At 43.5% G+C, this 15,399-nt stretch overlaps 1 protein-coding gene across 2 annotated transcripts; it reads left to right on the top strand.

Moving 5' to 3' along the window:
- The first annotated feature begins 16 nt into the window (after positions 1 to 16).
- On the top strand, positions 17 to 15,240 carry TP53I3 (tumor protein p53 inducible protein 3). 2 transcript variants are annotated; one of them, XM_069805676.1, is made up of 9 exons: positions 17 to 136; positions 1,646 to 1,774; positions 3,404 to 3,541; positions 4,733 to 4,838; positions 10,786 to 10,928; positions 11,620 to 11,887; positions 13,114 to 13,326; positions 13,922 to 14,118; positions 14,878 to 15,240. In XM_069805676.1, the coding sequence occupies exons 2-9, from the start codon at positions 1,658 to 1,660 to the stop codon at positions 15,064 to 15,066; spliced, it is 1,371 nt and encodes a 456-aa protein (XP_069661777.1). In that variant the 5' UTR covers positions 17 to 136; positions 1,646 to 1,657; the 3' UTR covers positions 15,067 to 15,240. The 2 variants fall into 2 exon arrangements, with proteins under 2 accessions (XP_069661777.1, XP_009926968.2); XM_009928666.2 differs by lacking the exons at positions 17 to 136; positions 1,646 to 1,774; positions 3,404 to 3,541; positions 4,733 to 4,838 and adding an exon at positions 8,830 to 9,133.
- The last annotated feature ends 159 nt before the right edge of the window (positions 15,241 to 15,399 follow it).

The raw sequence follows: 15,399 nt of genomic DNA on the forward strand, positions 1-15,399 counted from the left end.
AGCGAGGACAGCCGGCCTGCAGGGCAGGAGAGAGGCGGCGCCGCCGCCAGCGCCGAGCCCGAAATGAAGGGCAGTGCCGAGCCGAGCCGAGCCGAACCGAGCCGAACGGGGCCGAGCGCCTTCCCCCATCCGTGAGGTAGAGGCAGGGAGACTACAACTCCCAGCATCCCCGGCAGCGCGCGGGGCATGCTGGGAAGCGCAGCGGGGAAGGCGGGCGGCGCGCAGGCGCAGTCGGGCTCCCGGGGGTGCGGGTTGCCTTGGAGACGCTTCAGGCGGCGCCGGTGAGCGGAGGCGGCCTTGGGCGCCGGCGGCGGAGCGGGCCGGGCCGGGGGCTGCTTCGGGCCGTGGCCGCGATGTGTGGCCCGGGAACCGCCTGGCTTGGGGGCAGAAAGCGGAGGGCAGCCCGGGTGCGCGGCCCCGACCCCGGCCCCCTCCTGTCAGCCCGAAGGGGAAGGCTGTCAGCCGCGGCCACGGGGCCCGGCCCGGCCGTGCCAAGCCCTGCGGCCTTCTGCCAGGCTTCTTGGAGCGCTTGGGATCCGGCCACGAACCCCTCACCGGCATGCCTCTCATTCCTTCTTGGTTTAAAATTCGAATACACCCTCACTGCTCAGGAGTTAATAATAAATGCTCTAGCTTGATGTCTTTATGACGGGCCGTTTGCTACGCCGCCTGATAAGCCTGATAGCTTTATTTACTTGTGATATGAGTGTCATTTCCAATACCTTCGTGTAAAATCCTCGTGTAAAATAAACCCTTCCAGGTTATGTAGCAATAAAGCCACGAGCTTTATCCAGAGTTAAGTTTACTAAATTCTATTACAAGATTTCATACATTATCGTGTAATACTGACTTCATGGAACTCAAATTGAAATTTAAGTACGATGTATGATATGGCTGTACTCTAGTGATAAGGAAATACCAGTTTTCTATTATTTAATTATTTAATTATTTAATTAATTATGATATGAGCACAATGGCACCAACAGAACTGTCGGCCTGCAATTTTTGCCAGCACCTAGTAGCAGGCCAGGACTGAAGTAAACAAGATGCCTATTGGCAATTCTCTGAAGATTTAACTGGCATTTAACTTCTCTTGTTGCTGCTGATGCAGACAGCCAGAGATACCAGCACATGAGAGAAATGTAGGATTTCTCCCCAAGCAGCACCCCAGTAATGTCACACTGACCCAGAGGTCTAACAACAACCATGTTAGTGCCGACTATTTAAAAAGAAAATCATTTTTGCTTTGGGCCAAGCCTGGCCCAGAAACCAACACCCACTCCCCCCACCCCAATTTCTGCTCTGATCTGTTGGTTGTAGCAAATTTTATCTCATTTCTCAGTGTTTTCACTGTGGACTGTTTCCTCAGTGAGAGGAAAATTAAATGCCAGGAAAAAAAGAACCCAGAAATACTTACACTATAAAAATGTAACTGGACTTTTATGGCCTTCCTGATAAAGGTAACTGTCTTCCTGCTGGTCTGTTCTGCTGCTCTCTTGTTTTTAGGATTTTTATTTTGTTACATTGCTTATCTGAGGCCTAGCATTACTTCTGCTGAAACTCCTAAATCCTACTTGGAGGAGGATCTGGTTTCCAATAGAAAGGGAAGGGGAATGAACACTTATACATCTATTTCTTTTTACAGAACAGAAGGAAAATGAACCAACTCCAGGCTTTGCTGAATGACAGTCTAATCAGAACAAAGCATGTGGAAAATGCAGCTATCATCAACATAAAGGAAAGAAAAGTCTGTGCATCAACCTTTGGCTTTAATGTAAGAGATCAAAGAGTGTACTAGGAAGTGAGAGCAGAGGTGGCAACTCCGGGAATCTAGAGCACAAAGTAGTGATAACAGCAGGGAGCACAGGGCTCTACTAAATACACTTGCTTCTTTCAACCTCGGAGGCAGAGTTACAGGGGTACAGCCTAGCTGCTGTGTTGAGAGGCTAACTTGCAAAGTAAGTTGATTGCTAAATTCACATCTTTGATTTTTGGAAGAAAGATACCATTTAACTGGCATTTTCAAGGAGTCCTTTTTAACCACTTAGCACTCAATGATTCCACCAGTAAAGCAGATGTAGGCAGGTCCATTCTCTGGCACTGAGACCTGCTGGTATGGAATGTGGCATGCCCATACTATAACCCCAAAACAGAGTGGCTGTACCAGGTTGCCTATGGGGAGCAGTCCTGGGCCATTCTAATATTGTAAAATGTGCCTTGGAATTGTTTGGGAAAGTGCTTGCTGGCCTAGGCCAAAACTCTACCTGAACTGGTCTGACAATACTCAGAACTGCTCCCTGGCACCTGAAATTTGGTGGTATAGTTGTAGCTTATCTATTTTCATTGCCTGTCAGCTGATAAACAGCAGAGTAACAGCACTTCTGATCATATTATATGGTAAAACTAATACGCACTCCCTGACACAGTCTGAACTTTCTAGTTCAGAAATGCTCCCCACACCACAGTCATCCTTATGTCATTGGAAGGTAACACTTCCTCTCCTAATCCCCATGATACCAGCTCTCAAACATTTCCAGGCAGTTTTTCCAGGGGTACATATTGCTATGCTTGGCATGCTCAGAAGAATGTGTTCAGAAGATGAAGCTTTTGTTAAGATAGCCCCAACCCTGGGGACAGATTCTCAGCAGAGAGAGTCATCAGTCCACTAGTGACATCATCTTTAACATGTAAATGATCTTTAATATAAACCACAGTTTTTAGAGATGCCAGCTTGCTGGCTCTTTGGCAAGGCAGATGATTATGTGCTGAGGTCCAGAGCAAAGTCCTCAGCCAGTGTAAATTACCATCAGCTCCACTGACTTGAAAGAATTTCAGGCCAGAAGGGATCATTGGATCATCTCATCCAACCAGCTGAATATAAATCTGCCAAACCAGTGACCCAGTTACACATACACTGAGCCCAAGAGCTCATTGACCTGACCAGATTTGTGACCTGTTTAGACTGCCCCATCGAGGTGTGATGATCTGGTCTGGACTTGCTAAAAGTTACACTTTCCCATTGAAGACTAAGAATATTTGAAATTGGCATCCTTGGTTGAGCTCTGCACAAGCCCAGGGAAGGCTGTGTCCTACCCTATATTGCCTTTCAACAGAAGGGTCCAATCACCACAGGGCACATTGCTTACCTAGAGAAGTGTCACTGAGTAATGGCACTACACAGATAGTAATCATGAACTATGCTGATTGTATCAAATGAGACTTTAAAAATATAGTGGACTGTACAGAAACTAGGTCTAGTTTCAAAGCCAGGCAGATATTTTTTTGTAATTTTTTTTACATCATAATTTCAAGTGAACTATCAAAGACAGTAGGAGGGTGGAAAGCAGTTCGTCATTGCAAAGACATGCATTTTTGGTCCATAACACTGTGTTGTATAACACAGGTGCCACCAGAGAATGCTTTAAGCCTTATCTACGCTTTCTACGAGAACTTACTGCAAGTTAGGAGGGGAGGACTCTACTTCAAGGAGAAGTACTATAAATGTGTCCGCGCAGATGAGCATTCCATCTATCTTCAAAACGTATGTTGACAAGAGCTGTGGCTATCCTGAAAAATCTGGAGACTTCCCACTTCCTTCCCTTGCTGTGTGGTTACATGAATACTGTAACACGAGCGGAAAGCCTTCACATGCTTCTTTCTTTCTTTCTCTCCGTATCACCTTCCCAGCATGTGTGGAATGAAATCGGTGCAGAATACAAAAAAGTGTCAGCTATATAGTACAAATTTGATGGGTAACACCATTCATTCCCCTAACAACAGCTGTAGGGCTTGTCATGTTCTCCTTCAAATCAGTTCATCTCCCTAAGCTGAGAAAAAACTACCACTTCATTTTTTTTCTGGGTTGGTTTCTTGCCTCATTAATTAATTAATCAGGTAATAGAAGGGCCTGGCAAGCCCCCAGCCAGAATAAGGTAGCATGACCAGGTAACTGGGTCAGGGGAGAGAAGAGACATGGGCGAGCAGGACCTTGTTTGACAGCTTACTCAGCCTGTGGGACTCCAGCCTCAGTAATTCACCTATGAAATTCAGAAACAGAAACTGAGAACATGGCTGCATGCAGCCATGCTTGAGATGGCAGAATTTTGTTTCTACTGCCAAGTCACACAGTCTGAAGTAAATACATCCAACTGGCTATTACTGAGGTCTTCTTAATTCTTCCCCTCCCCAGTAAATCCATCCTGAAATGAGCTAAGCAACTTGCAGAAGAAGCTGAGCAGCTCTTAAATTTGGATCCTGTTTCAGAAAAATGGAGTACTTTGCAATGTCTTTTTCCATTCCTTATTACACATTGGTGAGGCAGAGTTTGGGAGGCAGGGTTCATAAAATACTGGGCATGCTTTCATGTAAATGCTAGTTATTTTATTTGCGTTTATCAGTGCTTTTGCATATGATGTTGAGCACTAGGATAACACTTCTTCGAAATGCTGTGCAATAATACATTAATCAATGGAAGTAAGAACAGGCAATATAATAGAGCATTTGACTGACTTGCTTTAATAGTCAGCAGTCTTCAGAACATTCCCTGTCACTGTTTGTCTGCATCCTGGCTTAGACTTTAAGACAGTATTTGCCCCCCCCCCCCCCAAAAAAAAAACCCCAGGGATATTGGCAAAGAAAATGCCTGTAATTGGCCCACACTGTCAGGCAATATATATATCTATGTATTTTTTTAGAACCTTGTAACCTTACACCAATTTTCTGTATTATCTAGCCAGATGGAGGCCTGATCGTTGTGAAGACAAAGACTTTCATCCTGGTTGCTACTTACAGAGTGGGCATGTATCCCAGTGTGTGTGTGGAAGCTGTGGAGAAACTAGGTAAGAGAAATGGCTGTACCTGTGTTCCTGCATGCCGGCATCTCGCTGATTAGCTCTGCCCTTACAAACAGCTTCAAAAATCAATCTGACAAACTACCAAATCCTGAAAATCTGGGAACCTGAGCACAGACATGGTTATGGCTCCAAGCTAAACCCTCTCCAGACATCACATCCCACTGCACTCCAAAGCCTCCATGGGCATGAACAGGTTGCTGAACTCTCTTTCCTTGGCTGTTCTGGCACACGTTTTCTGTTAGTTACCCTTCAACAAAATGGGACCTGGCAGTCACATTTTCTTGACCTCATACGCCTAATGCTGAGGTCTTAAGCACACTTTTGTAGAGCACCAGCTTTGACACTCTTTCACAGCCCACTTCTTTAAAGACACATGAGTTCTCTAAGGGTTTCAAACTTCCTCTCTCTGCCTAGTCTCTTGGAGAAAGCTGGAGTCTCTTTTCCTACACGTGAATCTTGAGACATCATGAAGCTAGTTTCCTTGCCTCACAATAACAAAGCACCTCTTCTCTAACAGAAGTGCCCATTTCCTTCCCTCTCCTACTCAAGTTCCCTTTGTGTAAGTCCTCTTAAGTTCCTCTCTCTTGGGCTCAGTGTTTTAGAGACTTAGTGTTAACATCTAGCTCTTTGTTTTCCATTCGGAAATATTGCAAAACCCAGCCCTTCGCAGACCAGCTGCAGAACCCCAGTTGCATCTCAAATGTAGCCTTCCCTTTGTGTGGAGGTGCTGACAAGGATTAACCACTCTTCATTAACTTTTGTCTGGGAGATGAATAACAGAGTTACACATCTTATTGATGTAATATATGGCTGACTCCATATCAAGGATACAATCATTTTATCACATCATCCAAATGGATAAAATGCACAAGAGCAGATTCCCAAAATAGCCTTGATTTTTACGGTAGGGGTAATTGTAAGGAATTTTGAAGGAATTTCAAGGATGTTTCTATGGAATATTTTGTAGAGCAATAAGATTCAACTTCATCTATGGATATGCCCATCTCCTTTCACTGAAAAGGAATAAGATTGTAGGCCCACTGTGCTCCTAGCTTTTGTTCCTCATTTAGGTGCGTAAAAGTAAGTAGAATGAATTTGTGTTTTGGGCCATAAGCTGTTTCGTCTGGAATGAGCTACAAGACTCTCAGTAACAAATCCTTCATCAAACCTTTTTCAAAAGGCTTTTACAATTCAAAAAGCTATGATCAAGACCAGGATTTTTGGAGGCTATAATGCAGGTTTTAGAACAATCTTGCCTGCTGGACCTTCAGAAAACTTGTTCTTGGCTGGTGGGTCTGTGCATGGTGCCAGGCTGGCAGAGACTGGCCTCCACTGCAGCCGCTCCACTTCTTCACACCTCACAGCCCCTGCACTGTGTTTAACCAAAACGCATCTCACTGCAGACAGGCCACAGAAGAGGCAAGTGGATTGCCGATGGTTTTTGGATCTTTCCTATGTTCATTTCAGTCTCAACTATCAGAGCAACCTCAGGCTGCTTTATGTTATGTTCTGCTTTCTCTAGTTCTTGGCCATTGTTTTTGTCAGCGTCTCGTAGCAGGTTGAGCACAAAACCATTGTACCAGCACTGCACTGCCTAGAGAGCCTCAACTTTCTTGTGCTCCAGACATGATTCTGCCTCATCCTTGTCATAATTAGCAGCTGTGATGGCTCTGTTAGGGATAGGTATTAAAGATCTTTGTCACCTGCATGCACGGCCAGCACATTAACTTCAAATGATATCAATTTTAGGGGACATTTATGTGCTGGGCTATGAACTGAGGAACAGACAGATTTCCCACCCTGGTAGCATTAATAGGAGTTTTTAATCACTGGGTCAAAACAGGTATGAAGTACTACCAAACCAGAATGGTCCTTCCAGCTACGGAGTGTTTTCAAGGGATTGCTTCCATCCAGGGCAGCATTAATGAGACTTTAAAAATCTAAGCATTGGGCCTTATATTTTAAGCTAATTTAGACTAGCTTTATCCTAGTCTTCTCCTGCATTACTACAAATGGAGCTCAACCAGATCCAAAAGGTGCCATTCTGTTATTTAGCCCCAAGTCTGTCCAGCTGCCTCAGTAATAAATTCAGGAGCCATATCACAGTTGATACCAGCTTCTTTGCTGCCAGGGGAGGAAGGCAGAAAGTGTAAAGTTTGGAGACTGCAAAAAATGTCAACACTTGCAAAATCCTGTAACCATTTGCACACAACTTATCTGGTCTTGCAAATAGTCACATTGTCCGTAACTGGCCACTGTTCCGGAGTAAAGTCTAAGGTCTCAGTGTTTCCAGTGCCAGATTTGCAGCAGTTTTGACAATGTGTATTTTCTGGGGTTTATTCTTGCTGTTCTGGATGATTTCTTTGCACAAAGAAAACAAAGTAGCTTTTCTCAGCATGTTACAAGAGATTTCTAAAAATGATTTAAGGTGTTCAGTGTTTATTCTTTAAAACAGATAATACCTCATGAATATAGGTATTAGTATTTTCAATTTTCAGCTAGAAATACAGCTGTCTTCTTTTGAGTACAGTATAGTCTGAGGTGGATTTGAACTTGAAAAAAAGCATCTTCATTAAAGCAATCCTGTACATGATTTTTATCATTGTTGATTTTTCAAATTTTTTTATTTATTTCCTTGTATCACAGCGGACTACTTTAGAGAAAAAGGTAGCTGAATGAGTAGAAATCTTGAACTTCATCAAACTCTGAAGGACTGCTCATGAGGAAATAAAGTGTAGAAGTTTGAAGCACTATCCAGTTTAAGCAAGAAACTACTGCTTTACAACATTCCAACTGCTGAGTTTCCTTCTGTTTTTTCAAGAACGCTTGAGGACTGATTGCTCATAAGAGGACTACCCTATGCGTCTATCATCTAAGTTTCTTAACTGAATTGAAAGTAATGTCTTCAGGATTTGGTTTAAGATGCTCTGCTTAATCTTTCTAATGTTGTCTTTTAGCCTGCTTCCAGATAAGAAAATTATTAATCTCCCTAAGCAAAGAAACTTCTCTCACAGCATTAAAGCTATGCTAGCATCACAGACCCAAGGGAGGAAGGAAATTGTTACATTAACATATTTTCAGATTGTCCCGTACATCTTTCAGTATTACAAATAAAACGTTTTTAACATGTCCATTTGAATTGTAATTGATTAAATTGTAGTGGATTGCAAAGTTCTGTGAGGACTGGGGAGGAGGGATAATGTCACTACCAGGCTTGAATCAGACTGTGTGTACTGTAAGACATCAAAGAATCCACATTTGAGTGAACTCATTACTGCACAGGGGACAGCTGAAGCTCTGCCTACACCACCAGGTAAAGAGCAGTCTCAAGAAGATCAGACTCAATGATCTTTTTATCTGCAGAAACAAACTATTAACTCTTTTGAGTCATTTGAGAACAAAAGAATTTTTAGCTACATGTGATTCTAAATTAGTTTAGTTTCAAAGAAGAGTTTAAAAGCCTGAATCCCAAACCCTCAAAATCAATAGGAAAAAAATCCACAGTCCCACACATGGACAGACATATGTTTTATAATTTTTAAATACTCAGAAGTGCCAGTTTTATTCCCTGACAACTCTCAAATACTCAAGAGCTGTCGACTAGGACATGGAAAAAGGCATGATCTGATCCTTCTCCCTCTGGGGGAGACAGCAAAGCTCAACAAAGAGGTGCGATCAGGCAGCTAAAACATCAGGTAGAAATGCAGCGGGCTGACGGACGGGAACCAGTAAACTTTGAACATTGACATCTCATGGGAACAAGAGCACAGTAAAGCCTCCTCAGGTGGATGTATAGCATAAGGACTGTCACAGCTCACATGCCCTTAATGCAGCTTCAGCAAATCTCGTCTGCACTACTCAGAGTTCAGAAATGAAAGCAGCACTTCAGTGCTCTGCCCGAGAACACGTAAATAGGCACTGTATCCGGCGGATCGGCACAGCAGAGGCATTAGACCAAACCTCCCTGTGTGCTGGGGGAGAGCAGCAGATCTCTACCTCAATGACAAAGGGGAAAGTAGATTCCTGCCTCAATCCGTGGAATAAACCAGGTCCGTGGGTGGAAATAATGGTGCGACGTACTAATATTTCTGACTCTGCTCATGTCTGTCCTTCCAAAGTAAAACACAACCTCATCCTGTTCCACCCCTTGACTTGCTAGGGAATGGCTGATAGCGAGGGCAGAGCTGGGAAAGGAGGAACTGGGATCAGACTCTGTTCCCAAGGCGAGGCTGGGTTTGTTCCTGGTGCAGAGAACATCCTCCCTTCTTTACAGGAAAAAGGTGAGTCTCAAATTGTGCTCAGAAACCACATAGCTTCTTTAAATTGTTGTTTTGGGCCAGTGCTGGCAGATCTGACAGTCTGAAGTTGTTGCACTTGGTTGGAAACTTGGTTTTCAATTCTTGCAGTTTTCTGTGCATTTGAAAGCGATGTAGATATTCGGATCCTCACTGTATTTTTTAATTTATTTTTGTGGGTCTGCTTCTAGCAACAAAGACAAGCATTTATAAAAATGCAGGTTAGTAATGTGTCTCGGAAGAAGGACAAAAGCTTCTTTTGCATCTTATTTTTAATTGACTAAACTTGGACAGTTAAGAGAGCAGAAGCATCTGTTAACAGGGTGGTTTCTGGGTGAGCTTCCCATGAAATTTTTGTGCTAATACAGATAAATTTTGTTGGACTGGATTAAATGGTTCAGCTGAAAACAACAAATAGACTGCCAGCCTCTGAAAGAAAAGCCTTTGAGTTACATTTTATACGAATAATTGGAAGTGTTCATTCACTGTAAAACAGCCACAGAGCACCACCCCCTGGGGATTTACATTCGTGGGGTTTCAAGGTGTTTATCATTCCGCATTTGCAGTCTTATCACAAATAATTAAATATGCACTTAGCTTTTCCTGTGCAGATACCATAATGCAAGTGATTTTTACAGAGGGCATGGTGGTCTATCACACAATGCTGTTTCCTTGAAGAGGCTCTGGCTTGCAGCCCACCCTGCGCACATCTGTGGGTGGCAGCCCTATACTGTGTTCAGTATAGTACCAGCTCTTGAGAAGTAACACAGTCATTCCCGTTGTGATTCCTTCTTCTTCTCATCTCCTTCCACCCAGCACCCAGGGGGCAGAGGGAAGACTGCTCCAGATTTGATTTTGCCAAGCGGGCGGAGGCTTGACATCTCGGCCCATCTCAACAACTGCTGGTGCCAAAAGCAACGAACTGTATCTGAGGAGTTACTTGAAAGACTCCTGCAGCAGTGGGACCCTCTACCAGAGCAAATCAGGCACACAAGAATCACCTGCTGAGGCAAGGGAAATAAATAGGAATTTTTAAAACCATTTGTTATCTTTCATTTGCGCTAGGTCACCATCATGCCTTTGTGTATCTTCAAGTTGTCATCCATGGGCTGAATCATAAAGCAGCACTTATGTGATTTTAGATGTGTCAAATAAAGGCTCTTTCTGCTGAGGGTTTTAAAATCCCATTTGTGTCTACTACTTTAAGGGCCTGTGTCCTTTAGTCAGTTGAGCACTGGGGCCCTAATCATGCAGAAGTCGAGAGCAAAGGATGTTACTTTCATTTGTGTGTTAATTTTACAGTTAAGGTGTGTGGATGGTCAGGGCTGCTGGATCCACTCACAGCTTTGTACAGGGTTAAGACCTATGACGATGCAAGGTGATCTTCATGGTTTGTCAAATGGCTTTTGCAACGATATGTTGTGTCCCAGTGTTGATGTATTTCACTGCATTATAACTCCTCCGCTTTCTCGGGCAGCCCTCCCCTCTTCTACCTTCGACCTGTGTCACAGCTTGCATTGTCCGTCTGCAGAGTGGAGTCTGTGGAGCTGTGGTTACTGATTACTGAGATTTTCCAGCTGCACGTAAGTGTGCCTGCATTCATGCCAGGTTTTTTGGTTTTGCTGGTTTTTTTTCAGAGAAAATGTTGGCAGCCTACTTTGATTGCCCAGGAGGCCCAGAAAATCTCTATGTGAAAGAAGTGATGAAACCGCACCCAGGAGAAGGAGAAGTTCTTGTGAAGGTCTCTGCCAGCGCTCTGAATAGGGCTGATTTACTCCAGGTATGTGTATGTTAAGCAGATTTATGCACCTGAAAACTATACCAAATTTTCAAGCCCCTACCTGAAGTCTTGACAAATCTGAAGAGTTAAGAGGTTGGGCCTGGTAAGCATTTGGGTGGGGGACTTCAAAGGGAATGTTCATAGGGCTGCAAGAAGAGATGTCTGTTGATTCAGCAGATAAATGTTTTTATCTGGGTCACTGCAATGCTGGGGTGGCATGGAAAGGTAGCTGCCTTTCAAGAAAAGATGTAAAACCAAAGCTCTGGTCTTTCTAGATGCTTAGACCTTTCTCTGGGCATTTGAGATGAACATGAAATGTTCCACTGGCTCAATTACAGCGTGGGAAAATCACATTCAAATTGTTAAGTCTGAGCTGCTTTAATTTGAGCTGAAAGCCATGCTTTGCAACTGGAGACCATAATACCTCCCCAGCATGGATTGGCCTAGACAAAGGGGACTCGCAACAAATTGAATTTGCACACAGAGTTTTAAGAATAAAACATACTTAGGAAACAGGAGGTATTGCCAGAGGATAGAAGATCCTCAAATTACTGGAACATTTACACAGTACAAAATTAGGATTAAATAAATAGGAATTTAGGTTGGAGGCACGTGAACAACATATCACAGGTCATTACACTCATTGATGTGTGGCTTTTCCTTCCTTGCCCTCTCTCTTCTTTTATTTTAGAGGAGAGGGAAGTACCCTCCCCCCAAAGGAGCAAGTGATATTTTAGGCTTAGAAGCAGCTGGGAGTGTGGCTGGGCTCGGACCTGGCTGCAAGGGCCGGTGGAAGATTGGCGATGCAGTGATGGCTCTGCTCTCCGGAGGTGGCCAGGCAGAATACGTTACAGTACCCGAAGGCTACTTGATGCCAATTCCCAGTGATATGACTTTTATTCAGGCTGCAGCCATTCCCGAAGCCTGGTTAACAGCCTTTCAGCTGCTGCATTTTGTAGGTGAGAGGCGTATTTGCAACTCTATCCTACCAAGACAGCCTGTTTTCCTTTCTGTTATGAAACCTCTTTCTTGTCTCCATCTGAATGTTGTTTGCCTTTGAAGAACCTTTTCTCTGTCACCTCATTCATGTGGGTCAGAATCCAGTATGCCAGACCCAAACCCTGGAATCTTGACCACATCTCCCCAGTCACAACTTACTCTGCTGATTGCATATTTACAAGGAAGGATATGGAAAGATGGTCAGTTTTTCTTTTTGTCTACATTTCTCAGCTTGAATGGCAATTTCCATTAAGCCTAAACCCTGAAATAACTTACATGTTCTCCAAATAACTGAAAACGCATCTTCTAAAGATTTGACTTGCTGCAAGCGTGACCATATCATGAACTTTCCCACTAATTGCCTGTGGATCTACAGTAGACAATATCTTCTTGTACATTGTTTCACAGATACATTAATTGTTGGTAAAATCTCCTCTGAGCTGATTTAAAACAGACATAAGTTCACACTCTTTGTTTTGAAAACGTGCTATAGAGGCACTAACAGTAGCCCTTGCCAGGGTTTTTCCTCATTGACAAATAGCCGCCTTCTACCCTCTTCAGCAGTAGCATCTAAAAGCTCCACTAAAGAACAGGAGTTACAAAGAAGCAACTTTCCTCACTACCTGAAATGCAGACTCACTTCAAGCAGTGTTGCTTCCTGGGGGTCTGTAGTCAATTAGGACCACCTCCAGGACTACTCAGTGCCTCACTTCCAGTAGCAATCAGTGGAACACAAAGAAATGTGTTAGGGCAACCGGTAGATGGTAAAATGATAGGTAGCACTGGTCTTTAACGTTACCCAGCGCTTCTTATGTTTCTCCATTGTTGAGTGCCTGATTTCTCAGTATTAACATCCTCCAAGTGTGTTTTCTGTTGGCAGCAGGGGATGGTCCCGGTATGAAAAGGCTGACTGCGCTCACATAAACGGCTTGGTCACAGATGACCAGAACTGGACAAGGCCAAGCTAAAGTCATTCCACTGAAGCTGGTGAAATAGAGTTCCTGTCGGTACACTGCAAGCTGCGTTAGTGCTGAATTTGTTTCTTTTATGAAGGATATGAAGATGTAAACAAAGCCCACTCAAGGGCATCTCTTTCAGCTTCCTATTCAGTATTTTACACCCCGATCATGTTTTAATCCAAAGGTGATGCCAAAAGGGTAACCATTTCATTTATGCCCTCCTTCAGGTAAACTACAGAAGGGCGAAAGAGTGCTGATCCATGCTGGAGCTAGTGGAGTTGGTATGGCAGCCATTCAGCTGGTGAGACTGGCAAAAGCTATTCCTATCGTGACAGCAGGAACTCAAGAGAAACTGAAAGCAACAACAAACGCGGGAGCAGCTGTGGGGTTCAACTACAAGAATGAAGATTTTAGTGAAAAGGTCTTGGCATTCACCCAAGGTAAGAACTTCTATATGGAAGATGCTGTTACAGTTGCGGAGTGTGTACCTCCTAACGTGTATGCACATACACTCAATTTCAACTGTCACCTTAGTCGGTGAAGGAGCAGACAGTCCTGACCCTGTTAGCCAACCTAGCATCCTGTTCAGCCCAAGAATCTATCTTTCCTTAGTTTGACTGCACTCTCTTTTCTGCATGGACTCTCGTTGGCTTTGTGGTCATTTGGGGCATAAATATTGTGCCTGTGTTATAGTTGCCTCCACAAGGAACTGTGGGACCAAATCCTTGCACTTGTCTTTGTAAGTGTTTGAATATGGGAACAAAACTTAGTTCTCTTATTGTTAGAAAAATTTAGCTTTTCTAAGCATTTGGGATGGTTTATGACAGAATCTGCATCTGGGTATCTATAATGATTCTTTTTTTGTGCCTGATTCTAGAATTCCTTAGAAATCATTGTGATTTCAGTAGAAAGATGTAAATAACTGCAGGATTGATTCTGTACCTACAAAGAATAAGGTTTTAGTTTTTCTTGAAATTATTCTACCTTTAATGCAGTTCGACTACATTGCTGAAATCTTTTCTGTTTCTACTTGAGGTTCTGGAGTAGATCTTATTTTAGACTGTGTTGGTGGCTCATACTGGGAGAAGAATATCAACTGTCTGAGTACTGATGGCCGGTGGATTATTTATGGACTACTGAGTGGAGGTGAAGTACATGGAGATTTGCTTGCAAGGTTGCTTTCCAAAAGAGCGAGTATCCATACAAGTCTATTACGATCACGAGACAAGGAGGCAAGTAATGGCTATGAACAGTGTATACAGTTTGATCTTAAAATCGATGATAGTTTTGAGAGCTTTCTTTGGATACCAGTGTTAAAGCAGAATCTAACACATCATTACCAAAAAAGCACCACCTTGAACTGTTACTACATACTCTGGAAAACACTGCAAAATTAAGTTAGAATTTCCCTTTTTTTATCAAATGCCTCTCTTTTAGAACTACTGAATCAGAGGAATGATACCCAGGACTTTTTAACGTACTTAATGAGTGCCATAATTTAAAGATTTGGCCTAAGAAGAAACAAAACTCAAGTGATCAGGCAGCCTGATCGAGTCGGGGCGGGGAACTTCTGTTAGATCATTTTTCAAGGTAGAGACCAAGGCCATTTGGATGCCTAGAAATTACCAAGGAAAAATCACTTTATGTGGAAGATTCTCAAGATATTACAGTAAAAGACAGCAGTGCAGAGCCCTAGGATACATTCCATCCATGGTCTAAAACATAACATTCTCTAGAGCTTTTATCAGTTTGAGTTTAGATGGTTCTGCACTGAGCTTGTACCACTTGCTTTGGAGAATGTAATTCAATAAATCTACAAATTTTCTTCTTGTTTGCAATTTACACCTGTCAGATGTTTGCATGTCCATCTCACTATAAAAATGTCAGGAAGCGTCTCCTTGAGAACTGTGCACATTTTGGACGCAGTGCTTAGAGGTACCTCTGTGAATGAAATGATTGGAAATGATCGTCAAAATGCTTTTTTTCTTCAGTATAAGGAACGCCTGGTGAAAGCCTTCACAGAAGACGTGCTACCGTATTTTTCTGGAGGAACCTCCCCTCACCTCCAACCACTTCTCGACAGCATTTACCCTCTGCAGGAGATTGCCGAGGCACACAGGATCATGGAAGAAAACAAGAATATTGGCAAAATTGTCATCGAAATGCCTGCTTCATCTTAAAGAGAGGCCTACTGCTGTAGTTGTTTGGGGGACAGAATCGTTAGGGGTGTTTGACAAGCTGAGAATCTGCCCTTTCTGCTTCCAAATCTGGAATGATTTCCTGTGGGAGGAAGCCAAAAAGGAGGGGTAAAAGCAAAGCCTTAGCACACGTTTAATAAAAAGGTTCAGGCTGCAGTTACGACACCGTGTCTTAATCGCGTCAACAAAATGTCGGCGAACGCTCCTCCGCGTAGGAGGAAAGCGCTCTCGCGCGCTTTCCCGCCCTGCCTTCATCACCGGCCGCAGCCCCGCCCCCTTCACCTCACAGCAGCCTCCGCGCGGCGGCCGCGCTCC

This window comes from Haliaeetus albicilla, chromosome 18 (genome assembly GCF_947461875.1).
Source record: "Haliaeetus albicilla chromosome 18, bHalAlb1.1, whole genome shotgun sequence".
Taxonomy (NCBI): Eukaryota; Metazoa; Chordata; class Aves; order Accipitriformes; family Accipitridae; genus Haliaeetus; species Haliaeetus albicilla.

Coding starts and splice junctions, on each gene's coding strand:
- TP53I3 (XM_069805676.1), top strand. CDS start 1,658: ATGAACCAACTCCAGGCTTTGCTGAATGACAGTCTAATCAGAACAAAG. Junction 3,542..4,732: donor ATTCCATCTATCTTCAAAAC/GTATGTTGACAA, acceptor TGTATTATCTAG/CCAGATGGAGGCCTGATCGT. Junction 11,888..13,113: donor TCAGCTGCTGCATTTTGTAG/GTGAGAGGCGTA, acceptor GCCCTCCTTCAG/GTAAACTACAGAAGGGCGAA.